The sequence below is a fragment of the Theobroma cacao genome, chromosome 2 (assembly GCF_053813885.1).
Source record: "Theobroma cacao isolate CCN51 chromosome 2, ASM5381388v1, whole genome shotgun sequence".
Taxonomy (NCBI): Eukaryota; Viridiplantae; Streptophyta; class Magnoliopsida; order Malvales; family Malvaceae; genus Theobroma; species Theobroma cacao.
Genome location: NC_142640.1, coordinates 16,059,428 through 16,085,915, shown reverse-complemented (window position 1 = coordinate 16,085,915; position 26,488 = coordinate 16,059,428). Strand labels below are relative to the sequence as shown.

The window sequence follows — 26,488 nt, the reverse complement described above, 5'->3', positions numbered from 1 at the left end:
AGCTTCAACTGGCAACTCGAGAGAGGTTGGAATTCGAGGGATTTTGAGGGATCATTGGGGTGAAACAATTATCAGATTTTCAAAATCAGTGGGTGTGTGTGATGCTAGCTAAGTCGAGTTACAAGCCATCAAAGAAGCCTTCTTATTGTTTAGTAGATACTTGAAGAAGTCTCAAGCTAAATTGTAGATAGGAAGTGATGCTCTAAATATGGTTAAGTGGATTAATGATCAAACGAAGGTACCATGGCGGTTTAGACTTGGTTTAGAGCAAATTGGTTGTATCCAAAGCTCAATTTTTGATTGGAAGGTGACGCATACATTGAGAGAAGTCAATTGTGTGGCTGACGAGTTGGCTAAGGATGGAGTTTTAAGGGAGGTGGAGCTCTTACAATTTTTGGGACTCAAAGATTTTTATTAGATCACACGTTGATTTTTAATTAGTGTGCTGAACTAGTAAAAGTCCTTGTAAAATTGAGCTTTTGATTGACGTGGGACTTTTGGTGGATCTTGGTCTCCGCTGGCAGATTTCAAATAGGATTGCTATCAGATATTTGATGTTGAATAGGACTCTAATGGCTGATCTTGGATGAAATTTGATTCAAATTTAAAAGGCCAATTCTGCAGTGAGGTCATTATTTTTGACCATACTGTAAGGTCAATTAATAAAGACCATCTAATCTATGAGATTAAATTGCAGCCATTGATTTAAAACCCATAAAGAAACAAGTAAACAAATTCAATCGGTAAACAAAAAATCTTCCCTTTGATGGACTCTTTTTATACCTTATTAATAGAAACCATTTATTTGCATTGTTTTTATTCAATGGCTGAAATTTCATATTATAAATAAGATTATCATTATAATAAATCAAAAAGTCAAAATTAAAAATGTATAATAATAAAATTAAAAACACATGTAATTTGAAGTTGTCATTAAAAAACCTAGACATAAAGTTTTTAAAAGGTTTGATTAAAAATCCTTAACGTAAAACAATAATAATTGACATAAAAATTCGTAAAGGTAGAATAATTAAATTAAAAATATTAACATAAATGTATAAAAGTTAACATAGCAAATCAATTAAAGAAAAAAAATCTAATTTTAATGAAAAATAAATATTTAAATTTATATTCTTGAATTAAAAGTATTTAACAATATATAAATTTTAATTTTTAAATAAAAAATAATAATAATAAAAATAATTGTAGTTCAAAATTGATATAGATAAGCCTTGATGTAAGACTATAACAATTGACCTAAAAACTTATGAAGATCGAATAAATAAATTTTAAATCTTAACGTAAATGTGTAAAAGTTAACATAACAAGCTAATTAAGTAAAAATATCAAATTTTAATGAAAAACAAACATTTAAATTTATGTTCTTAGATTAAAAGTGTTTAACAATATACAAATTTTAATTTTTAAATAAAGAATAATAAGGATAAAAATAATTATAGTTCAAAATTGATATAGATAAGCTTAGACGTAAAACTGTAACAATTGACAACTAAATTTTTATTTTTTATAATGGGACAACTCTAATTAATAAAGAAGCATTACAAAAGTCTGGGCCATTCAGTCTCAAGGCCTAATTTATCAGCTAACAATAGTGAACCTATATCAGTAGGAGGAGTCTCAAATTTATGGAGACCTAGTGGAAAGTTGTTGTGGTTGGTAGCCATCCAATCTACACAACTATTAGCTTCACGGGGTATATGGGTGAGTGCACAAGACCAATCTTGCTGAAGAAGCTCCTGTATTAACTCCACAATGTTGGAGTATGGATCCAGATAAGATCTTGGTTTATTTATCCTTTGAATAGCAATTGTCGAATCTATTTCTGCCAAAACCTTCCTAAATCCTCTATTCTAGCATAGTTCAATTCCTTTTAGAATTGCCTAAAGCTCTGCTCCAAGGGGAAAGGAAGTACCTATATTGAAAGCCAATCCCAATAGCCAATTCCCTGTTCATCTCTTATTAACCCTCCAGCAACAGCACTTCCAGATTGCCCTTTAGAACTGCCATCCACGTTCAGCTTCACATAAGAGGGATTTGGTTTAACCCAAATAGCAGGGGTTCCGCAATGCATCCTCAGCTCACCGCAATACAGGATATCCCAAGCTTCCTTTGCCTTCAGCCAGATCATTTGTGCTGCATTGGCCTACGATTTAAAGTCTGTTTCAAATATACTCAAATTCCTCTAGTGCCAAAGCATCCAAATCGTATGAATAAAGATACCACTCCAGGACAGATCATCATGAAAGGCATTACTAGACATATTCGACTAGATCCATGCCTGCAAATCTAACACAAAGAACTCCCTAGAAGTTAGATCTGGTTTAATTGCTAGCCATGTGTCTCTAGATGCAGGGCAATCATGTAGAGCATGAGTAAGGTTCTCAGTTACATTATTACATCTACTGCAAGTACTCGAGCTGCCTAACTTTCTTGACATCAACCATGCTGTTGTTGGAAGAGATTCAAGCAAGACGCGCCATATGAACATTTTAACCTTTCTGCAACTCGTTAGATGCCATACCAATCTCCATTTATTATGCTCTGCCAAATTTGTTACAGATTAACTTTCATAGGCAGATTTAACAAAGAACTCTCTACTGCTTGTCAAGGTCCAAAAGCATTTGTCCTTTTCAGTACTATTGGGATCAATAGGTTATGATACAAGTTCTTGAAGAATTTCCACTGGTAAAATGTCTGTGAGGGAATCCAGGTCCCAATTTCCATATTCATCACAAAAACATGCTACTGGTAGTTCAGTTTTAGCTTAGGACAAGTCTCTGGCAGCAAAATTAATTAACGGGGCCGCAAGTAATTAAGGATCCAACCAGAAATTGGTATGGAGACCATTATTAACTACCTTTCCCAAACCTTTTGCAAGAACTCCCTTGCTTTTTAATATGCTTCGCCAAGTGTGGGAATCAGATGATTTAGCCTGAATTGAAAAGAAATCATGATGTCTCAGATATTTCTTCTTCAAAATTTCAACCCATAAAGAGTTCTTTCCTTGCCACAATTGCTAGCCTAGCTTCGCAAGTAATGCCAAGTTGAATTTTTTGGTCTCTCTAATATGTAAACCACCAAGTTCTTTGGGTAAGCAGATAATGTTCCAACTTATCGCATGAATTTTCCTTACTCCCCTTACTTGACCCCAAATGAAGTTCCTATTCAACTTATCAATTTTCATGGCCACGCTATTTGGGAGTAATGCGGTTTGCATAATGTACGAAGCCATTGTACTTGAAACGGCTTGTACTAAGGAAACTCTCCCTACCATTGAAAGAAACTTGTTACTCCACTATTCGAGTTTCCTCCCAACTTTGCTACATAAATCCGAGTAGGTGGCTTTTGTGACTCTATCATGAAGCATTGGGGTACCCAAATACTTGCCTAGATCTTTTGTGAGGTTAATGCGAGCCACACAGCTTAATGCTTTGGCCTTAGATGAGCAAACGTTTGAAGAGATAAGTATTATGGATTTATCAAGACTTATTTTTTGTCCTCACGCAATGCAAAACTTTTGAATTACCCACATCATAACTCGTACTTGGGTCTTGGTAACTGCTCCAAACAACATGATGTCATCTGCAAAACATACATGAGAAAGGTCCGGTCTATTTTTTATTAGTAAGAGAGGACGTCAGTTCCTTAATGAAACCTCTTTGTTGATTAACGATGACAATTTTTCCAAACAAAGAACAAAAAGATAAGGGGATAAAGGGTCTCCTTTTCTGATGCCTCTCGATGGTATAAATTTTTCTGACTACTTACCATTCCATAGTATAGAGAATGTAGGGGTCTGAACAATATACATAATTAGTGAAATCTATTTCGAGGGCAAGCCTATCTCCATATGAACCTCTTGAAGAAATGACCACTTGACCCTATCATAAGCTTTTTCTAGGTTGATTTTGATCGCCAAAGCTCCTTCCTTTCTTTTCATAATTCGCATTGTGTGAATGGCCTCTTGCACTACAATAATATTATCAGCTGCTTGTCACCACGGTATAAAGCTGCTCTGGGTAATTCCAATTAGTTCCATCAACATTGGTCATAGTCGATCTACAAGGATTTTGCTGAGTAGTTTCAACAGAACTGTACAAAGGCTTATAGGTCGAAATTGGCTCTCCTTCTCTAGTTTTTCCACTTTAGGAATAAGAGTAATGAGTGTGTGGTTCAATGATGTTGGGAAGGAGCCTCTTTGATAAGCATTTTGTGCAAATTTAATGAGGTCTTTACCAATAATCTCCCAAATTTTTTGAAAAAAGTTGGCTGGAAATCCATCATATCCCAAGCTTTTGTTGGGATTCATTGCGAAAAGAGCTCGTTTGATTTCTTCACTTGTAAGAGGCATATCCAGTGTTGATGATTTTTCAAAGTCCAATCTCCACTTTGGGTCTGTTGGAAGAGTACCGTGAATCCTATCATCTGTGTATAAGTTTATGAAGAAGCTGACTACTAGTTTTTCAATTTTTGATGAATCTGTGCACCAAGTATTATCTTCCTTTTTTAAGATAGATATATGTTTCCGCCTTTGCTTGCTCTTTACCATAGCATGATAAAATTTGGTATTTCCATCACCATACTTAATCAAGTCAATCTTCGCTCGTTGTTTCCACATTACTTCTTCCTGGTAGAGGGCTCGGTTATATTCTTTAATAAAAGAAAATTCAAGATTTTGGAGGTAATCATTTGGTCACTTCTCTAACTACTTCTGTATTCTTATGAGCCTTGCTATAAGTCTTTTCTTCATTCTAAGAATATCTCCAAAATGGGTTTTACTCCAAGTTTTTAAATTGGACGCCAATCGCTCCAATTTGATGCTTATATCATTGTTTTCAAAAATCCAATGCGACCCCAAGAATTCACCAAAATTTGGATGAGCCATCCACGCCTCCTCAAATCTGAATTTATTCAAATCATGTAGCATAGATGGAGCAGTACATCGTACTAGAACTAGGTGATGATCAGAATGTGTCCGTGGTAGATTAATGGCAGCAGCATTGGGAAACAGATCGTGCCATCTATCATTGACAAAAGCTTCATCAAGGCGAACCCAGGTGTAGTCTACACCTTCTCTTTTATTCCACCATGTATACTTGAACCCAAAGACTTTTAGATCATATAAGTTGTAGTAACTCATGCAGTTAAGTAGTTGGTAACACTAAGATAGATTAACATCCTTTCTTCCCTATTTTTTGTCTGGAGAGATTAATTGATTAAAATCTCCTATAACCATCCAAGGTAGATCCTGATCATTGCTTGCCATTTTTAACAAGTCCCACAAACGTTTCCTCTCCTTTGCTAATGGACTGTCATAGATTGCTGTGAGTAACCATTGTTCTTTAGATGGGTTTACAAGCAGATGGATTAATTGGGAAGAATAAGCTTGGACTTCAATTTCAATCACTTCAGCGTTCCAAAACACCCAAATACCTCCTGAGTAGCCATTTGCTTCTACTTTGAAATAATTTTGGAAACCATATCTGCGACACATTTTATCAGCTCTCATCCTTGATATTCGAGGCTTCAAAAGAATAAATATATGAATTTTAACCAGGTTCTTGATATTTCTATAGCACCTGCGAGAGGCTGCACCTCTAACATTCCAGCTCATAATATTTAACATGTATAAAAGAAGGAAATAAATAAAGAAATAAAGAGTTAGGTCAATGAGACCTGCATAGCCACGGCTTCATTGCTTTCAAGTTCCATGGACAAGGAGTTCTCATCTGTTCCTTGGGGAATAGGGTTGTCATCTTCCATTGGTTTTGTTAACTTCTCACGAGCTGCACCATTAACCCCCACACCACGCTCATTTTTATCACCTCCACTTTTCAGGGGATATGTCAATCTTTGAGTGTTGCATTTGTAAAGGTTGGAATGATGGGTTTCTTTGTACCATACTATCGGATATCTTAAGATTTAATTGTTGGGTAGGCTCAAAGGAGCAGTTGGAAAAGGCTATTTTTGGCTCTTCAGGGACTTGCTTTTTGCCTTTCGCCTTTGATGAAGACGTGATATCTCTATTTGACACACTAGCAGAGGATTGCAAATTTCCCTTAAGCTGCTCTTTAGTATAAGATGCAGTCATGCCTTTCCTTGTTCTACTCGTTTCTAATATTGTGTCATTCTTTATGGACTCAGGTGTCACCGTCTCATCATCTTGCTCCATATGTTCATTGTCTAGTACCACAAATCGAGAGCCCAAGTTAGCAGTGAGACTCGACTTTTCCATTTGTGCGGCTGGTTTGGCTTTTTGCATTGTAATTCTTCTATTATTTTTCTGCACAACCATCTAGGGGCCAAACTTTGTTGTTTCATAATCCTTCTAAACTGCTTTTTGAACCTCTAATTGCTTCAAAGCTTGCTCTTCAGATAAGCCCTCTTTTTCTTTCTGCTTCATCACACAGCCTTCTTCACTATGCCCAAACTTTTCGCAATGAAAACATAGCATCTTCAGTCCTTCATTCTCAATTTTCTGCCACCTGCCTCAAATGAAAATTTTTGGTATAAGCGGTTTCCTAAGATCGATTTCCACACATAGTCTGGCAAATTTCCCTTTCCATTACGAAGAGGTAGTTTGGTCAATCATAACCGTTTTCCTAATCTTATCACCTATCCTAGCCAAAATCTCCCTATCATAATATTCAAGCGACACCCCAGGCAGACGAACCCATACTACTACTGATTCAATTGAGGCCTCATCTTATCTAAATCTTAGGCACCATCTTCGAATGGTAAGGTAGTGATCCGCTATAGTCCAGGGTCCTTCTGTTAACACATGGAAGTAATCAGATTTATTTTCAAACCGAAAATAATAGAAGTCGTTGTCAAGATCAACCGCTTGGAAATCACCCTGTAAGGCCCACATTTTGTTTTACTCTGGAGCAAAGATATATATAGCTAATGTTCCTACCCAATAATTTGACTATTAGGGTATTTTTCCAAGGTTTCCAAATATGAAACTTCTCTTCCCTTGTTAAACGAATATATGGGCCACCAATATTTCAGTCATTATCTTCATCATCAAATTCAGGCATTTCAGTCTCCTCTTCTTCATCGTCAAAGCCTACCTTGCTCATATCCTGCTCTTGATTCTCATTAAGGAGCACATGGCGATAAGACAGGTGAGAAACACCACTAGATAATACATTTTGGCTTTGAGGCAAGGTGCCTACAAATTGATTTCTAGGGACATCAGTTTCCATTCCAAGACGGATCCTTTTAGATCCCACACGGTTAACAGATAGGGGGAAGCCACCCCCTGAATCTGGTGGGGGGTCGCCAATTACGTCCACCTCCATGCAAGGCAAACAAAGGCTGAAAGTAGGTTTTGGAGGTTCGGTGTACGTTAGTAAAGTTTCCTTAACGTGCGCCGAGAGAAAAATTTTACCAAAGGAGTTAAAAACCTCTTTCTTTTTATTGCTTAGCTTGACAACTAAATTTTAAATCTTAGTGTAAATGTGTGAGAGTTAACATAACAAGTCAATTAAGTAAAAAAAATCTAATTTTAGTGAAAAATAAATATTAAAATTTATATTCTAAGACTAAAAGTGTTTAACAATATATAAATTTTAATTTTTAAATAATAATAATAATAATAATAATTATAGTTCAAAATTGACATAGATAAGTGTTGACGTAAAACTGTAACAATTGACGAAAAAACTTATAAAGGTGGAATAACAAAATTTTAAATATGAACGTAAATGTGTGAGAGTTAACATAACAAATCAATTAAGTAAAAAAATCTAATTTAGTGAAAAACAAATATTTAAATTTATACTCTCGGAATAAAAGTGTTTAAAGATAAACAAATTTTAATTTTAAATAAAAAATAATAGGATGAAAATAATTATAGTTCAAAATTGATATAGAAAAGACTTGACGTAAAACTGTAAGAATTAACATAAAACCTTATAAAGGTGGAATAACTAAATTTTAAATCTTAACGTAAATATGTGAGAATTAATGTAACAAGTCAATTAAGTAAAAAAATATAATTTTAGTTAAAAATAAATATTTAAATTTATATTCTCAGACTACAAGTGTTTAACAATATATAAATTTTAATTTTTAAATAAATAATAATAATAAAAATAATTATAGTTCAAAATTTACATAAATAAGCCTTGACATAAAACTGTAACAATTGATGAAAAAATTTATAAAAGTAGAATAACAAAATTTTAAATCTTAACGTAAATATGCGAGAGTTAACATAACAAGTCAATTAAGTAAAAAAAAATCTATTTTAGTGAAAAATAAATATTTAAATTTATATTCTCGAAATAAAAGTGTTTAACGATATACAAATTTAAATTTTTAAATAAAGAATAATATGATAAAAATAATTATAGTTCAAAATTGACATAGAAAAGACTTGATGTAAAATTGTAAGAATTGACGTAAAACCTTATAAAGGTGGAATAACTAAATTTTAAATCTTAACATAAATATGTGAGAATTAATGTAACAAGTCAATTAAGTAAAAAAATCTAATTTTAGTGAAAAATAAATATTTAAATTTATATTCTCAAACTAAAAATATTTAACGATATACGAATTTTAATTTTTAAACAAAGAATAATAAGGATAAAAATAATTATAATTCAAAATTGACATAGATAAACCTTGACATAAAACTGCAACAATTGACGGAAAAACTTATAAAGGTGGAATAACTAAATTTTAAATCTTAACGTAAATGTGTGAGAGTTAACGTAACAAGTCAATTAAGTAAAAAAAATTTAATTTTAGTAAAAAATAAATATTTAAATTGATATTCTCGAGCTAAAAGTGTTTAACGATATATAAATTTTAATTTTTAAATAAATAATAATAATAATAATAATAATTATAGTTCAAAATTGACATAAATAAGCCTTAACGTAAAACTGTAACAATTGACATAAAAACTTATAAATGTGGAATAACTAAATTTTAAATCTTAACGTAAATGTATTAGAGTTAACACAATAAGTTAATTAAGTAAGAAAAATCTAATTTTAATGAAAAATAAACATTTATATTTATATTATCGAGATAAAAGTATGTAACAATATTTAAATTTTTATTTTAAATAAAAAATAATAAAGATAACGATAATTATAGTTAAAAGTTACTATTGAAAAAGTTTGACGTAAAGTTGTAAGAATTGATATAAAATCTTGTAAAAGTGAAATAAGTAAATTTAAAATCTTAACGTAAATGTGTGAGAATTAACGTAATAAGTGATAATAATAATTTTTATTGAATTAGTTAATTAAATATAATTTTAATATCTAAAAAATAATATTCTTATAGTTTAAAGTAAAAAATAAAATAAAATTAAAAGTTAAATAACTTTTAAAATAAACTAAACAAATTTAAAAATTACCTACGCTATTATCTTAAAATAGATAAATTTAAAAATTATATATATTGTTTACCTATTAATCTGTTATACAAATTTTTGTTATTTTTTAAAAATTTTATTAATTGACCTTATAGTAAGATTAGACTAACATTCACCAATTTAAAATGCTAGAAGTTGTAGAAGTTGTACCCCTCTTGCTAGCTGAAATAGGTGAGCTTTGGTATGGAACGGTTTTATTAAATGTGGCAGATTCTTTGTTGTCTGGATAACTTCTTTTGGCGTTATTATGTCTGCGTTCTGATAAGCTTTGAAATATGTGTGTGTGGTTATTTGGACAGCAGCTTGGGGATCTTTATACGGGTAACATTAATGTTAAAGCACTCGGATAGTACGAATTATGTCTAGACCCGGACAGCTTCTGTTGTCAAGACCCGGACATTTAGGAAAATGATTCGGACATATTGGTTGGCCATGATTTTGTCTGGATGCCTTGGGGCTATTTTTTAACCAGAGTTTTGATAGTATCATTGTATCCATTCTCCCCAAAATTGGATATTTTGCTTTTCGGTTATTTTTATGCATTTTCTTTTCCTTTGTAATGATTAAGTCCAAAATTGTTTACTTTGATATTTTTCCAAAAAGAAAAAACAAAAATAAAATTACAAAACATGTTTTTTTTAATGTTTCTATAATTCTACAAACAAAAATAAAAAAAGACAAACACCTGTGTTATCAAACGAGACCAAAATTACGTATTTTTTAAAAAACTAAAAAAGTAATTATAATATTGTAGTACTACTTTTCAAAAAATTACTATAGTATTATATATATTATTAAAAAAAATTTAATTTCAAAATTTTAATATTTATATATTAAATTATCCATGTGCAATGCACATACTGAAAAGACTAATTAAGTAAAAAGCCTCCCTCCCTAAATATAATTTGTTTTAATTACCAGAAAATATTACTACATTTTCTGTAAAAAAGAAAATTTTTGTTTTAAAATATTGTTAATTATGTAATATTAACACTAATCAAATTCATAGTAAGATACTCACGACATTCTGTAAGAAGTGTTGTTCAAATAAAATTAATCTAAAAGCGATGTAAAGATAATTCAATATAACATTTGCTAAACTTGATGCAAAATTTTGTAAAACGTGAAAAACTATTTGATAATATTTTAATTTATTAATTAATAATTAAAAATAAAAAATTCCACTTTATTAAACCAAATAATAAATTTATTAAATATTTGTTACTATAAGTTAATACTTTTTAAAAAATTGTTATTTACAAGGTTAGCTAAAAATTTAAGAAATTTAAAAACCAAACAAACGCCTTTCTTACGCGTTTGTAGTGAAAAGAACTTTGATAAACTGAGCCAAACACCAACAGAGTTGAACGAAAACAAAATTAAAACGGTTATTAGATAGGGGATACTTACATAATATTACAAAAAAAAAAAAAAAGGTTGTAGGTAAAATACTGGATATCCTTGTCTGCCTGGTTAACATATTTATTGTGCCATAGAACCATTCTGGCAATGGTAAAGGAGAAATGGGTCAGACAGTAGATCTGGATATATAGCATGAATCAGACAATAGAGCATCTACCTTTGATTGCAGGATCTTTTGGCTCTCAATGAAATATTGGTTGGGATGATTGATACCCGCGTCGCATGATGAGCCATGAACAGCTTCAAATGTTAAGGTACATGCCAACTGCGCACAATTTACCATTGCTCACAGTTATAGAACAATAACCTAAAACAAGTCAGAGTAAGCTTAAAGACAGTTGGCAATCTTATGACCTGATAATGCCTATTGCGCGCTTTGTCTATTACATCCTCCACTATGCGACTGCCAACTCCCATTCTTGCAAGTGCGGCCCTTAGATTCTCCTCACTGTCATGTCAAAATAGCAAGCAATATAACATGTACAACTTACTAAACATGCCTCTATGGTTAGTTAAACTATACTATCAAAAAATTCAAGCATTTGCAATACGACCGATAAATTGATTTAGAGTAATGCAAATTCAGGCATCTAAATCTATTTATCATCCGTTGTTGTCTTGGAGTTCAAATTGGTTAAACCTCATCCGTGTAATTAGCTTTAGATAAAAAATAAAAGGTGAAAAGGAAATATGATGCTTTGAATTTATCTAAAATGGAGAAATCAGGAGTTTTTACAAATTTACAAAAACTATTTCAAGAGACTCAAGTGCTAAGTGGCTTCATCTAGACCACTTGTATATGATCATTATAAAAGAATGATTTTCTGGTAGATGGTGAGCATGAAACCACTGGTAATGTCTCTACATCCTTCATCAATAGAGATGCCTTACATTACATGTGCAGAAATGCAACGCGACAAATATAAGTTTTGGCTAGGATATGGCATGGGAGGAACAAGACATGTTGGCCTTAACTGCTGTGAAATAAAGGAGTTCTTGTGCTGTGGAAGAATGCTAATGAGAGATCTACTAAAAGGAAAAAAATATTTCTGTAGCCACATAAACCCGATAGCTAATATAACATCTAAGCCAAAAGGAGATAGCTAATACTCCTATAACAATTTCAGATGAGCATAAGATAGGATAAAATTTAATCAATTTCTAGACACAGTTAGTGAGAAGAAAGCTAAAGCTGTAAACAAAATTCAGTGCCCAGGCAGTGACAAAACCAGGAAACACATTAATGATTGACTTCTAGCAATGCTATTTACAAAGTGAGTAGCTTTTTAAGTCACATTTCTTCATCCCAGCCACATCTTAAACAAGAAACACCTTAAAGATTAAAGTTAAATAACTATTCAATTTCCTATATTAAAGAAGAAAGTTGAAAGAAATGGTTGCTTAACTTCCATCAATTGAGCCTCTCTAAGCATTTTTAATGTCATGAAGTTAAAAAAGATGGCCAATAAATGAAGCACCATAGGGCTGGAATGCAGTGATAGCATATCCATAACAAGCAATGATTTTATATTAATTGTGTCTACTTAGCAAGTTAGCATGTCTGGAGATGCATTTGAGATGTTCAAGATAATATACTTGGTGAAAAAATCAGAGAGGTCTATAAAAACTATTTGCTAATGGCCACTGCTAATCCTTGTGATACTTAACCAAGTTAAATTGTTTGAAAGAGGAAAAACAAAACCATTATAATTCAATCAAAGGAATCTATCCAACAAAGTTTTCTATGAGGAACACCATTCCCATGAAACCTAGCTAACTGTCCTAAAGAAAGAAAGCTGGTTGAGATGTTGACCTGAAATGCCTATAGGGGCAGCCATGATGGTCTCCAACACCAGGAGTTGACAAGATAACTTTCTGACAGGAATAAGGTGTATAATCCTGCCATAACCATCAAATAATTATAACAAAACATGATCATACACATACTCAAGTTCCAAAGATGAAGAAAAAGGCGAAAAACCTCAGAACCCGTAAATAAAAAATTAATGGTAAATAAACTTCTACTGTTTCTGAAGTGATTGTAAATACCCTTTGCTAATCCAATGTTGATACATATCCCACTTTCAAATAAGGATAAGATGGTATCTTACTGTTCTCTTCCCTTCTCTTCCATAATTATGGCGTATGTTGTATGCATATTCTTTGTCAAACCTCTCTGCACCAACCTACAAGAAGAAAATGATTCATTGTTAATTAACCAGTAGCCACTGTGTGGGCTGCAAGAAACAAGGCATCGTAAGACATTAAAACTAAACAAAAACTACCACTATATTAGATATTTGTTATGGAGAGGGGAAGAGGGGAATTACCCTCCATGCATGAGACAGACTTTCCAGACTTAAAGCAGCAAGTGTAATATGGAAATAATATTTGTAACAAATGCCCATGGTTAAATGTTTCTTTTTTCCTTTTTATCTTTTCCTGCTTGTTGTTGACAATGAAATACCAAGGATAAAGAAAGTGACAACTAGAAGGTAAATAAAATACCATGGCACAATAAATACAGTAACAAAATACTTGTGCACAAACCACTAACCTTTTGTGCAAACTCAGCTTTCCAAAATGCTAGCGCATCATCAACCTTCAGCCCAACACCCTGAGCAGACGAAAGGAAAAAAAAAGACAAAGAGAACCACGAAAAATAGAGGAATCACATTTAAGAGAACATGTTATGATTTATCAACAAGCAATATTTGCAGTTCTCTAAGCTTGTCATTATTCGTAGTTGCTTTACCTTTTTGCTAAACAACATAATGGGAAGCAAAGGGAAAATAAGGATAAAGAGATTATGCAATTCTTACGAACTTTCAGTACTCAAAATCAAATTCAAGTCACAAATAGAAAGCAGTGTCAAAAGAGGTTTATCTTGTGGACGTATAGTGTCAAATCTTGTATAAGTCATTAAGCATGCAAATCCTATATGTTTTCACATCTTAAGTGTTGACAATAAATTCCACATTGATTAAGTTTAGAGTATCCTAAGTTCAAAATATAGAAAATGGCCCCTCCAGCTATTGGCCATTGGTTTTAAGTTGGATGCTTAGCATGTTATCAGAGCTTAAGTTGTCTGATGCCCCATTAGTTATGTTGTTTGCTCCTTATTTGTTGTCGAAGCATTAGGCCCACTTGTTTCTGTAGTTAATATTGACCACATATAAGTTAAGTTCAGAGTTTGCAGCAACATTTAATTGAAATTGAACCTCCACCTATTGTCAATTGGCTTTAGGTTAGATGCTTCACATCACACACAAACAAGATGTTTTAAAACAAGCATTAATGCAAGCATTGATGCATATCTAGCCATAAGATAGGAGTACCATGCTTTTATGACTTTATCTGATTTCCCAGGATTACATGTTTATAATGTTACTGTTACAGGCAACTACCCGGAAGACAAATTCATGCAAGTAGTAAAGTATAACCTTCAAGAAAAGACCTAATTGCATCCTTCCTCCATGCTTTAAATGATGATCCTCTCTAACCTGAAAAGTGAAAGATATAGCAGAATTATTTTTCTTAGAAAAAAAGAAAGCAGAGAAAACTGAAGATAATGACAACTTGCACAATCCAATTTCTTACCTTTTCAAATAGGTGTCTCATACAGAGAGGAAATGAAGTCTTTGCAATTTGATCAATGTCCTTAATAGATATCTCTGCAAATTCTTTTGGCTAAGAATGCAGCCAAAAGAATGTAGAAAATTAAGCTTAAACATAAAACACCTATAATCAAAGGAAAGTAGATGAGCTGATACAATGATATATAGGCACCTGAGAGTAGTCAGGCCCCAGATAGCTTGTGCATAGGGCTTCCACAATCTAAACAATAGCTCAAGAAACAGAAAATGGTCAAAATCAAACAAAAAAATCAGTAAAAAGGTTCAGACTCCAATACTCACTGGAGTCAGGCGATCCTTCTCTTGCTCTCTGATGGTAGATGTCCATTTTCTGCAAGCAAAATTGCAAGTTCTGAAACTCAATAAATACCTTAAAACTTAATTTTATGGACAAACAAAAAATTGCACAAGAGGCAAAAGGAAAAGAAGTTCTCAGCAGAAACTTGGATGTACTACATAAACTTTCTTCCTTTAAAGAATATGATTACAATGTTTCAGCACAAGAGAAATGAGTATGATGCATCTCAGCAGCTGCGTGCTGGTAATAAACTTGAACTAGAACATACTAAGAAGATGCATTATGACAATCCATGAAAGAAAATGCCAGGCATGTTCCTTTGTATTTGGGGTTATGACAAAGAGTGAGACTAAAGTGTTGTGCACCAAAAAATTTGCTTGCTGCCTACCAGAATGATGATGATAGCAAGCATAATAGTGTCACTGCTTCTGGTGAATGTGGAGATTATGATGGCAGCATGGAATATATCCCATAATAAACAGTTCTAGTCATCAGCATGAAACATATCACCAACTAATAATGACAACATGCATAATATGCATGTAATTCTAAAAATTGCTTTGCGGTAACAAATTGTCATGTAAACTGTGTCTGCTATGATGTGCATTTCAGCCAATGAAATCTGGGATATATGCAGGATGTTCTAGATCAAGTTGGCAAACCAATCCTAACATACAGCAGAGATATTCATTGCTTGAAAAAGACCAATGCATACGTTCAAAACATATTTTAGTGGCACTTTCTGGAGATTTGGATAGACAAAAAGGAAAACCTGTTTGTTAAAATGAGTGCCTTCGATAGATTACTTCGAAATTGAGTCACAACAAGAGAAACCACCTGGAAAGATTATACAGATTAGGAGAAGTGAGAGATGGCAAGTACAAATGTTAATTCATGTTGATTATATTCAATATTTTTAAGGTAAGATTCAAAGATTAGTAGAAAATGATAACAATTACCTGATTCATAGCAACATATGCATGCCCTTTATGTATGAACACTCGACGACCAGCTACAAGTTCTGAAACTTCTTCAAATGGCACCTTCATGGGGAAGAAGCACATACAAATGAGTCAGGTAAAACTAGCAACTATATCAGGTTTCAATCGAAGGAATAACCCAGGGCCTAAGAAGACTGACTATGAGACCATCAGTCTTCTCTCTGAATACACATCACCAACCCAAAATGTTATTAGATTTAACATTGTTTAATCCTTCCCTCTTTCTTTTTCTATCCATGTATATGAGTCAATGGACCAGAGCAATCTAACTGTATTGCCATGGACATAGGTTAATTACATTAAATCAACACATAGCTATGGGAGATCACTTCCTGTATCAAATCATGTTAGACATTTCTTTTTCTCAAAGATAAGCTACCACTGCAATTGTTTGACATGTAGAAGAAGCATCAAGAAAACACAAGTGTACCTTGTAGAATATCGCATCAGCTGCAAAACAAAGAGGATAAAAAAAGAAAGAAAATCTAATCACAACATAGACAAAGGATCAGAGAAAACCTTTTTTAGTTACTGGTAATTATAGTTTTATGACCAAGACAAGAATACATAATGAGAGGAATGAATGAATGTTTTCAAGAAAACCTAAATTATCTACAGGAAATCAATTACTGAGTGCATTCTGGAGCAAAATGAAACAGAAGCAGCCATTGAAAGTCTTTATCTGCCTCATCATTTTCCTTCTAAAGCCAAACAGATTGATATAACCCAAGCATAATAGTCAAAAATATAAGAAGTGATAATTTCAATCAAGATTTGCTTAAGCTTCATATTGAACCTCACAGGAGAGAAATTTCAAGTGTTTGAAAATAAAGAAGACATATTAAAAATTCCATAACACATAAAACTTATTGTTGCTGTTTGTTTTCATGCTTGGTCAAGCCAGATTATAACGGAAAAGATATACCAGTCAAATGAGAGCATTCCAAGAGATAATCCTCAATGGCATGGAAAAATTTTATAACTAGCAGTACATCTAACAATAGATGTTAAACCAATGCTGTATGAAACCATTACCCTATTCAATGCTGATTGAATCACTTGAGATTCAAGCAAGATCATCTTTAGATTCCACCAGCTTGCTGATATATGAAGAAAATACTAGTATATTACTAGCTTGTTAAATTTTCAAATTAGTAACTTTATTTTAAGCTTCATTTTTCCACTATTGCCTAATCTACCCACCTTAATCATTCCTTGTTGAACTCTGTTTATAATATTCCAGAGAATTCTTTCTCATATCCTTGTTTCATGGTATCCTGCCCATTATAAAAATGATAATAAAAAAAAAAAACTGAAGTTCTAGCATTGTAACCATCAGAAACTAACACATCTACAATGTACAGATTTAGAAATTAACATGGTCCAAACTTAAATGTCATTCATAACAAAATGACTTTATGCGAGATGAGAAGGAACGTAATAAGACAGAGATACTTATGCCTTCCCCCTAAGGAATGGCCAATGAAGCCAGTCAGTAATCTCATACCAGGAAGTAAAGTCTGACCCATAGAACGAGCAACTTGGACTAATTTATCCTTTACACTCTGCGAAGAAACAAAATAGCTCCAGTTACTAGGAAATTAAAATTTAGACAAAATTAAGAAGGCACCATGTGTACTATCACAACAAGGTTATGCAATTGCATCTTGCTCAAAACAAGTAGCTTTAAAGAATTAGAAAGAGTGAGCATGATTACCTCAAATTCTGCATTGCTGACTGCCTTGTATGGAAGGTTAAACTCAGACATCAGTGCCCTCTATAACATCAGCATACAAGCAATAAGAATGTGCTCAATAAACCAGAAAACCAAACACTGAAAAAGAATGAGCATGTGCTACCTGTGCCTCAGAGCTTTCAGAATGAAAACGGTAGCGAAAGAGAGCAGTCTCCATGGACAAAAACCATTTCCTTAGCTCCTCGCTAACCATAACAAATAAATAAAATGACAATTATTGTTATTAATAAATTAAAAAGATTAGAAAAAAAAAACGAATGACATCAAGAATATCACCAGCTTACGTTCTACAATACACAAGACGAAGGACAAAGTGTGATATGTTATCCTTGTTTACATCCTCAGTTGCCTGCGGATATCTCATATTTGCTTTCCAGTGATCCATTGCCTAAGCAAATCCAGTATGTTAAATTGGACAGCGAAACAAAACAAATTTGTCAAAAAATATGTAAATACCAAGTGGATAGTATTACCAATTTTGCGATTTCTTCAGGTTTTTTTCCACGGGATAATCCATCGGAGATGCCTTTTAGAACTGCATCGAGCAATTAAAAGAAATTAGATAACACAAAAACAAAAAATGATACTTTCGTAGAGCTCAACATGCCATTCAACTATATTTGTTAAGCTCCTAATAGAAATAGCTAAACTTGTACTCAAAAACCCTATCTTCTCTCACTCCAGGAGAAATTGAACGGTACAGAACCATCACAACACTGAATCCGATCATTTCTATTCCTCTTCTTTACTGATTAAGTATCACTTCGTCAGTAAAAAACCAGTTAGTCCAAAAAATTACAAATACCCAAGATGTACGTATGAGAATTTTTTTGTTTTTGACGAATTAAAGCTTTAGCAAAGGAAAATAGGATACCTCGGAGTCGATCCATGGCAAAAAGCTCGAAATCTTCAAGACGGACTTCGAGTGGAGGGGCAGATCGGTACAGAGGAAGAGTGGAAACGACGACGTCATTGGAACTGGATCTCCTATGACAGCGAACTACTTGCATTTTTCCTATTTCGGGTTTATTTCCTCTTCTCTTACAAACGGCGTTTTCTTCCTTTATTTTTTTTTGGGATAAATCCTTTTTGTTTCCCAAAAATAAACCGTAGGGCTGATAGGAAAAGCGCGCCCAAACGTTGAAGCAGATAGGAAATTGGCGGGGAAATGGTCCGCTACTGAGTTGCGAATTTTTTTCATATTTTTTAACGAATTTATTTTGTTTCAACGGTGTTTAAATGGTTAAATTATCCACATAGTCCCTTATACTCATACATTTTCATTAATTTAGTTTTTATATTCAAAATTTGATCAATTTAGTCTCTGAATTTTAGTAATTGAAATAATTTAGTCTTTCCTCTAACACTGTCCCAATTTTACTATTAGAGGTGATGACTTCAATACTGGTGTGACAGTGCCATGTGACATTGATATCATGATGTTACAATACCACGTGCCAATGTTGACGTGGTAGTGCCACATGGCAATGCCATGTGGCATTGTTGATATGGCAAATTAAGAAAAAAAATTTTAAAAAAATATATGTCATATCATAAAGATTAAATTGAATAAAAAAGTATAATATAGGAACTAAATCGAACAAAATTAAAATGTTTATAGACTTAATTGAAAAAAAATTATTTAAAAAATATAAATCTTTGAGTAGATAAGCTAAATGTTTAAGTGCAAAAGATATATGGTGTTAAGAAATATCACGATCCAAAATTTCAGACCATGACCGGCGCATGGGCCCAATGGACGTAGTCCACTAAGCCCAAGCAAGTCTATTAATCTGATATGGTCATCATTCCATCATAAACTGATAAGTCACATTTCATAACTTAGAATCAAAATAATATTAAACATTGCCACCTCATACTAGCATACCAAACAAGTGTATATACATCGTTTATAATGTGTATTTTAATAATTTACATTAGGTTTGTCTATACACAACAAAAGAATACTCGACTTCCAGCAGAGAGACTCGGACGAATGTACAGCTACTGAATGCCGAGACACCTACTAAAAGATGGATACAAATCTACGAGGACACCTCGTCCTAGTTACCGGCTGCCTCGTGATCTGAAAACATGAAATTGAAAACAGTGAGTATAAACCCAGTGAGTGAACAAGGAAGGGAACAAACAACCATAAGAGAGAATTTAAAATCATAATGCACTTGTTTTAAAACAATGCAATTTAATTTCATTCATATTGAAAACCCCTCATTAAACCCTTAAATAATTAATCACTTGGTAATGATGAACTTATACATAACAAATAATTTGAAAAATGAAGGCTTCAATGATACACAAGTAAGTCAAATGCGACAACGAATCTTCGCTGCAGCTACGCTGCAGTGAGAATGAATTTTTACTGCAGCAACGTTGGGATTAAGTTATTAGCCGAACGAGGGTTCCTCCACTGGCTGAGGGTTTCTCACCAAACCTACTCATTTTAAACTTAATTCACTTATTCCTTATTGTTGAAAGTCCAAGCTCAACTATGGTACCAAAGAAATGGAAAATGGAGCAGCAACCGAACCAAAAAGGAAACAAAACAGAAATTTTTTTGCTGCATTGAAATTTTGATCCCAAAACAGAATGTTTCTCGCTGCAGCGAGAAGCTACAGTACCTTTCTCGCTGCAGCGAGAATGCATTTTTGCTACAACGAGAACCAAACTAGAGAGGCTCTCAAAAACTTGAGAGTTTCTTGCTGCAATGAGAATGAATTTCGTTGCAGCGAGAACAGAGCAACATGAACAAGATTTCCATTCCCTCAATAATAGCCATCCTGTTAAAATGACACCGACAACATGAAACACATGAAATCCCCAAAGTGCAATGTATCAAGTTTCACATACATTTCAATCATATATCATTTTCATACTCTTTCATTTCATAAGTAAAGATATGCATACATACATAAATAACATCCATATCATCATAATCACACCCGACTCATCTACATCCCCTCACATCATGCATATAATAGGCGCCATCATGTGCATTCCCCCACATCGTGCACAATTAGTGACATCGTGTACATCCCCCCACATCGTGCACACAAGCACTATCATCATCCATCTCTCACACCACCATCATTACCAGCATGTGCATCTCCCCACATCGTGCACACACACGGTTACAGTCATCATACACAATATCAATCATCATGCACAACGCACACATATATATATCATCATATTGCAATAGTGCATGAAGCCATAGCAATCACATATCACAACATAAAACCATTTAGCAAAAGCTTGTTTCCAAGGCACTTGTTTTTATGAAAAACTTGATAATTCATTCAAATGTGTGGCAAATACATTATATTTCCCAATACAAGTTTTGAAGGCAGTTCACTCATCGGTATGTTGTTGAGTCTTTAGCTGATTCTAATTTCCCTAATGATCCAATTGGGGTGATGGGGCTTCGTTAGAACCTACCATCAAATTAACATTACCATAATGTCAATTCATACTTATGAACCCTAAACGCTATCCCTTAGCAAGCTTCAATTGCCACTTTAAATGGCTATCTATGTTCACTATCTTAATCACTATAAAAGGAATGAACATACTCAACAATAAAACAACTCATAATCCCAATTACTAGCCCTTATTCACAGCTAAAAATCAAGCTTGGTTCATCACTCACCCTAGGGTTTCTTTATAGTTGAATTCTCTTCCAATAGTTTCCAAACAAATGGGGTAATTCTCTCTTTCTCTCTCTAGAATGCCCAACTAGTGAGAGAAAGTATGGAAATAAGATTTATCAAGGGTTTTGAAGTGAGAGAGTGAAAAAATATAAGGGTTCTAGTCAAAAGGGCACAAAAGTATGAAAACTAGAGCTAGAGAGAGAAAATTATGCAAGCTCCATATCAAGCTTCCATGGAGGTTGGAAGCAACATGAGATGGAAAAATAAGAAGAAGACAAGCTGCTGGAAATTCAAGAAGCTATTGGAAGGAGAAGATATTTATAGCCAAACTTATCCACTCCACTTAAATTACCAAAATGCCCCTCCACAAATTAGCTTATTCTCCTCCAATCTTTTATGCAATCTTTTTACTCCTTTGACACTAGGAGAAGGTCCATAATGGTCTAGAAATGTTCGGGTTCATGAAAACTTAAAAATTTTGACTCGAGATGAAAAATGACCATTTTACCCCTATTATGAAAATTATTGAAACTTTTAGTTTTCTTCATGTTTTCATCATTACACATCATTTATGCGGTTTTATGCCTATTTAGACATTAAAATATCATAAAACTTTCTTCTGTGAGCCTATTAGAGAAAATGATGAAACTACCCTTGGCTATTACTTGATTATTTAATTGCATAATACGTACATTAATCTATCTTCTCTGTAAAAGTTAAATTTAAATTCTCCTTTTATAAATTTTTTTAATATTTTATAGAGTTATTTTTATATTATTAAAGATTGCATTGCACTAAAATCATAAAGTTTGAAATGTTGGAGTAATTGGTGTTTCGATGGAAGATTGAGAAAATACCAAAAGTAGAACATGTAGACAACTATTGATGTTTTCTCAATCTTCCATTGAAACACCAAAGAAGTTAAAGTCAATGTTAGGGAAACATTTTAATGAAAGGCCATACCTTTGTTTGATAGTCACATATGCTGGTTTTTTATGAGGACCACCATTCATCATCAATCATCTATTATTAACAATGACATATTTTTAGTCAAAAAAGAATTATAAATTTAATTACTCATTGTGGACCACAAGGTTATTTGATTATCCTACACCAATGCCAACTTTTGGAATGCAACCTAAGCTCCTCTTTATGACCCTTGATCAAAACATATATAAAAATGTTATATGATAATGTTAATTTCAAAAAAAATAATAATAAATATTCTTTTTGTTTTGCAGGTTTTGTGTAACACCCTCGATTTTTGGTATGAATTATGTAAGGTGAACCAAGCCAATTGATGAGCTAAATTGAATTTTTGGTGTATATGTTTAAAAGCTTAAGGATATGCTTATATCTATAGAGCAATGAATATGATATACAAGCATGTAAAGGCTCAAACTAATGTTGTACATATGTTGGGCATATGAATGGTATAGTGCATTGTTTGGCACCTTGATAAATATGATGCCTATTGCAAATTATGCTAAGTTTTGATTTGTATATTATATGACATAAAGCATAATGAGGATTTAAATCTGGGTGATGAGTACATGATTGGATATTAAGCATTCTTGATGAGTTGAGATAAGAATGATAATTGTGGCACTTAGACTGCAAATCTCAGAGCTTGAATATGGTGAACTATATGGTTTGAAGTCTAATTGAGATTTTGACTTCTGATGATATATTTGGATATTTATATGTGAGGATTTCATGTTATATGAATGGTTCGAGGTTGTGGAAGAGATTTATGATGAGATTAAGCCTTAAAAGAAATAATTTTCACAAGTCTGAACTTTGAAAGTCGATCCCAATGCATAGAGAGTTGATTCTGTGAAATAAAAAGTAGGGGGAGGCAAGGGTTCTGGCCAAGGATTGACTATAAGCCCTTTATAGTCGATCCTAGGAAGAAAAAAAATAGAGGAAATACCAACCTATTGTTCCAGGATTGACATGGACCTTTTATATTCAATCTTGTGAAGGAAAATTGAGCAAAAAAAGACATTCTGATCCAGGATCGACTATAGACCTTTTATAGTCAATCTTGTGAAGGGGAAATGGATAAAATATCAAACCTACTAGTCCAAGATCAACTATAGACTCTCCATAGTCGATCCTAGGTTACCTATTTAGCTTCAAACTGGTTTAAAAGCCTTAAAATTGAAACTTACTTCATGTTTCACCAATTCCTTTGTTCTACAACCCATTTTCTCTCAAATTTCCTACTTTTCAATCCATCAAAATATCTTGGATTCTAAAGGCTAAATGTAATAATTTTCACTCCTAAAAGCTTGATTTTGATGGATTTTGTTTCTCTCTTTAAAAGCTAGAAATTTTTCTAGGTTTTCAAGATTTGGCTAGATCTCTCTACTAGAAGCTTACCAATGAGGAAAAATAGGTAAAATAAGTTATTTACTTAATGTGTATGAAGTTTGGATGAAAGTTTGGTGAAAATAATTGGAAACAAGTGAAGATTAAATAAGGTTAAAAGTGGGTATTCGAAGTATTCCAAAATAATTAGGGGTTTTTGAGAATATTGATGATTAAATATCATTTTATTATAACTTTGAGAGTATTGATGATCGAATATCATTTTTAGGTGCTATTAAAGTAATTTGGGATTGTTGTAGAAGTCGAGCTTTCGATGAAAAGTGCCACAAGGAGAAGACACGTTTCAAGAAATGGGTAGATGCAGTGTTTTTAATTATTTTAGTATAATTAAGCATGCCTATTTTACAACCTTGCATAGCAACATATTTTGGTGAACTTTGTGACATGAAAAATGGTTTCAAGCGAGTTTCAAGAAAGCTAGATATAATATGTAAATATGTTATTATGTATTTAGTTTTGAGCATGGGGAACAAGCCTTTCAAGTGTTTAATACCTCTAAAAAAATCAATGTTTGTTTGTGACTAGTTGATGATCGAGAATATACTTGCTTGAGATGAACCTTGTACACTTGTATTTATTTTATTTAAATCTTTGTTCTTGGATAGCAAGTGGATTTATCTATTCATTTGTAAATGAATGTTTTGATATATGGAATCATAGTATAAAAATGTTTCAATGGAGCCTGCATGAGTTATGGACCTGTAGCTAGTGACAATTGACACTAGCCAATGTGCATAATGTTTAGCTTGATTAGGTAGTTGACATGATCCTACCCTTTGATTTGGTTTCGTTGGTAGTTGACAAGGTCCTACCCCTTTGAGATGATTGTGTTTGGTAGTTGACATGGTCCTACCCTTGATTTGGTTTTGTGGTAGTTCATACAGTCCTACCACCTTGATGCACAGTTGATTACTATCATGTATCTGACCACTTTGGTGCTACAGCACACTTCGATTTGGTTGTCCATACTACTTAGTGCTTCACAACTATGTGAAATGGTAATTGATACTATGAAATTGGAAGTTGATAATTGCTTGAATTTTGGACTTTGCTTTGGATTACTTGCATTTGTTTTAAAAGTATTGTTGACAAATACTCTCCCGTTTAGCTTGTTCCCCTTCCCCATATCTGCTCATGGAGTTATTTATAACTCACACATGTAAGATGAAATTGTTTTACAGATCAATAGTTGTTTCACTGTCCATTAAGAATAGCCAATACTTCAGTTAATCTTGGGTAGGTGAACATCTGGAATCCAATAGGCGTCATCCTTTTTCTTTCGAGTCGTACTCCACTGTTTCTATTTGTTTTGGTCATTTATGTTGACTATCATGGATAATATTTTGCTATGTCTTGTAATAAATGACATGTACTTCAAAAATTGCCGTGGAATGGCTACACTTTGTATTTGCTATGGGATGGCCTATATGTGTTATTTGATATATGTCGCTTATGCTTTTTGAGCATGAGCGTGCAAACTATTATGACATGATCCTATGTGTTTAAATATATTTATGCATGTTTGATGTACAGTTTGATGGTGATTAGTCCCATGAGGTAAATCTGAGTATTTGATTTGAATTGTTCATTTTAGCCTTGCATTAGACCTGGCAATTCATATTTTCATATCTTAAATGTGTCAGACACGAAACACGTTAAGGTTAAACATGATCACGACATGAATACTATTCGTGTCTTAAATCTGAAACATGTATACGTATACGTTTAATAACCATATAACACGACACGACACATTTAACACATTTGTTAAATGTGTCAATATATGACACGATACGATTAATAACACGATTAACACGTTTAACACGATTAAATAAAAATATTTACAATTAAATATAATTTTATTATTTAAATTTAAAATCAATAATTATAAAAACAATTATAACAAAACAAATAACAATAACATCAAATATAACAAAACAAAATTTAAAATTAGGGTTTGGGCATGACATAATTACATTATTATCTTTATAAAATTTAAAAATATTATTATTGAAGTAAGGCTAAAACAATCTTTGACTATTAATTTTTAACAAGAACATGTCATGTGTACACGTTTAAATACGATAACATGATCAAACACGTTTATACATTTAAACATGATAACACAATTAACACGATTAAATAAACGTGTTACTTGTGTTTGACATGTTAAGATACAAAAATTTTTGTGTCTTAAACATGTCAGACACTATTAGACACGAAACATACGTGTCTGACACAATTAAACATGAAATAAGTTAAAGCCAAACCCAAACCTGTTTAACCCCGTGTCTTCCTTGTCGTGTTAACGTGTTGTATCTAAAATTGTCAGGTCTACCTTGCATGGGTTAAGAGGGTAACTCTCATCGATGCCTTTGAGCCAGTGATGGCCCTCGATTTAGGTCATGACAATTTGGTGATGGAAAAAAAATATTTATAAGGTTAATTTGTGGTTTTAATAAATTTTGTGATCTCTTTGATCTCCAATTTCAATCAAATTTTTATGATTTTTTTTTAAATTATCAAATTGAAATCATAGTTAGAATCAAGCTTTTGGCTTTTGGCACTAATAACTTAAATTTAATTATAAGGTAAACAAAATACTTAAGGAAAGAAATATTTTGTCAAGTACTAAAAATCAAATGTTAAAACTTTGGTTTTCTTACATATATTAAAAAGGGTGATTAAATCTTTTTGTTTATTTTTATAAATGAACTATGAAATTATCTCATTATAAATAATATCAAGTTTAATAAAAAAAAATTGAGAGATAATGATTTTAATAATGATATTAATAAAAATAACTCTATAAAATATTATATTTTTTTTTCATAAAAAGAGAATTCAAATTTAATTTTTGCAAAGAAGATAGATTAATGTACCTATTATGGAATCT

General features: G+C 32.7%; 1 protein-coding gene across 2 annotated transcripts; it reads right to left on the bottom strand.

Annotated features, from left to right (window-relative positions):
* Window positions 1-10,702: 10,702 nt before the first annotated feature.
* Window positions 10,703-18,715, bottom strand: EMB2813 (DNA primase, large subunit family). Of its 2 annotated transcripts, XM_018115129.2 has the most exons (19): window positions 18,405-18,710; window positions 18,004-18,065; window positions 17,815-17,918; window positions 17,634-17,715; window positions 17,492-17,551; window positions 17,282-17,339; window positions 16,205-16,224; window positions 15,733-15,816; window positions 15,546-15,610; window positions 14,758-14,806; window positions 14,630-14,677; window positions 14,441-14,530; window positions 14,284-14,343; window positions 13,398-13,457; window positions 12,952-13,026; window positions 12,654-12,739; window positions 11,195-11,288; window positions 10,998-11,105; window positions 10,703-10,921 (listed from the first exon to the last, which is right to left on the bottom strand). In XM_018115129.2, the coding sequence occupies exons 1-19, from the start codon at window positions 18,538-18,540 to the stop codon at window positions 10,901-10,903; spliced, it is 1,362 nt and encodes a 453-aa protein (XP_017970618.1). In that variant the 5' UTR covers window positions 18,541-18,710; the 3' UTR covers window positions 10,703-10,900. The 2 variants fall into 2 exon arrangements, with proteins under 2 accessions (XP_017970618.1, XP_088659321.1); XM_088803195.1 differs by lacking the exons at window positions 10,703-10,921; window positions 10,998-11,105; window positions 11,195-11,288 and having other exon boundaries at window positions 12,890-13,026; window positions 18,405-18,715.
* Between the last annotated feature and the right edge of the window lie 7,773 nt (window positions 18,716-26,488).

Excerpts from the sequence above, each read along its gene's own strand:
- EMB2813 (XM_018115129.2), bottom strand. The coding sequence starts at position 18,540 with ATGCAAGTAGTTCGCTGTCATAGGAGATCCAGTTCCAATGACGTCGTC. Across the intron at positions 15,611-15,732 it reads CATATGTTGCTATGAATCAG|GTGGTTTCTCTTGTTGTGAC; the intron begins GTAATTGTTATC and ends TAATCTTTCCAG. Across the intron at positions 13,027-13,397 it reads AAGCTGAGTTTGCACAAAAG|GTTGGTGCAGAGAGGTTTGA; the intron begins GTTAGTGGTTTG and ends TTCTTCTTGTAG.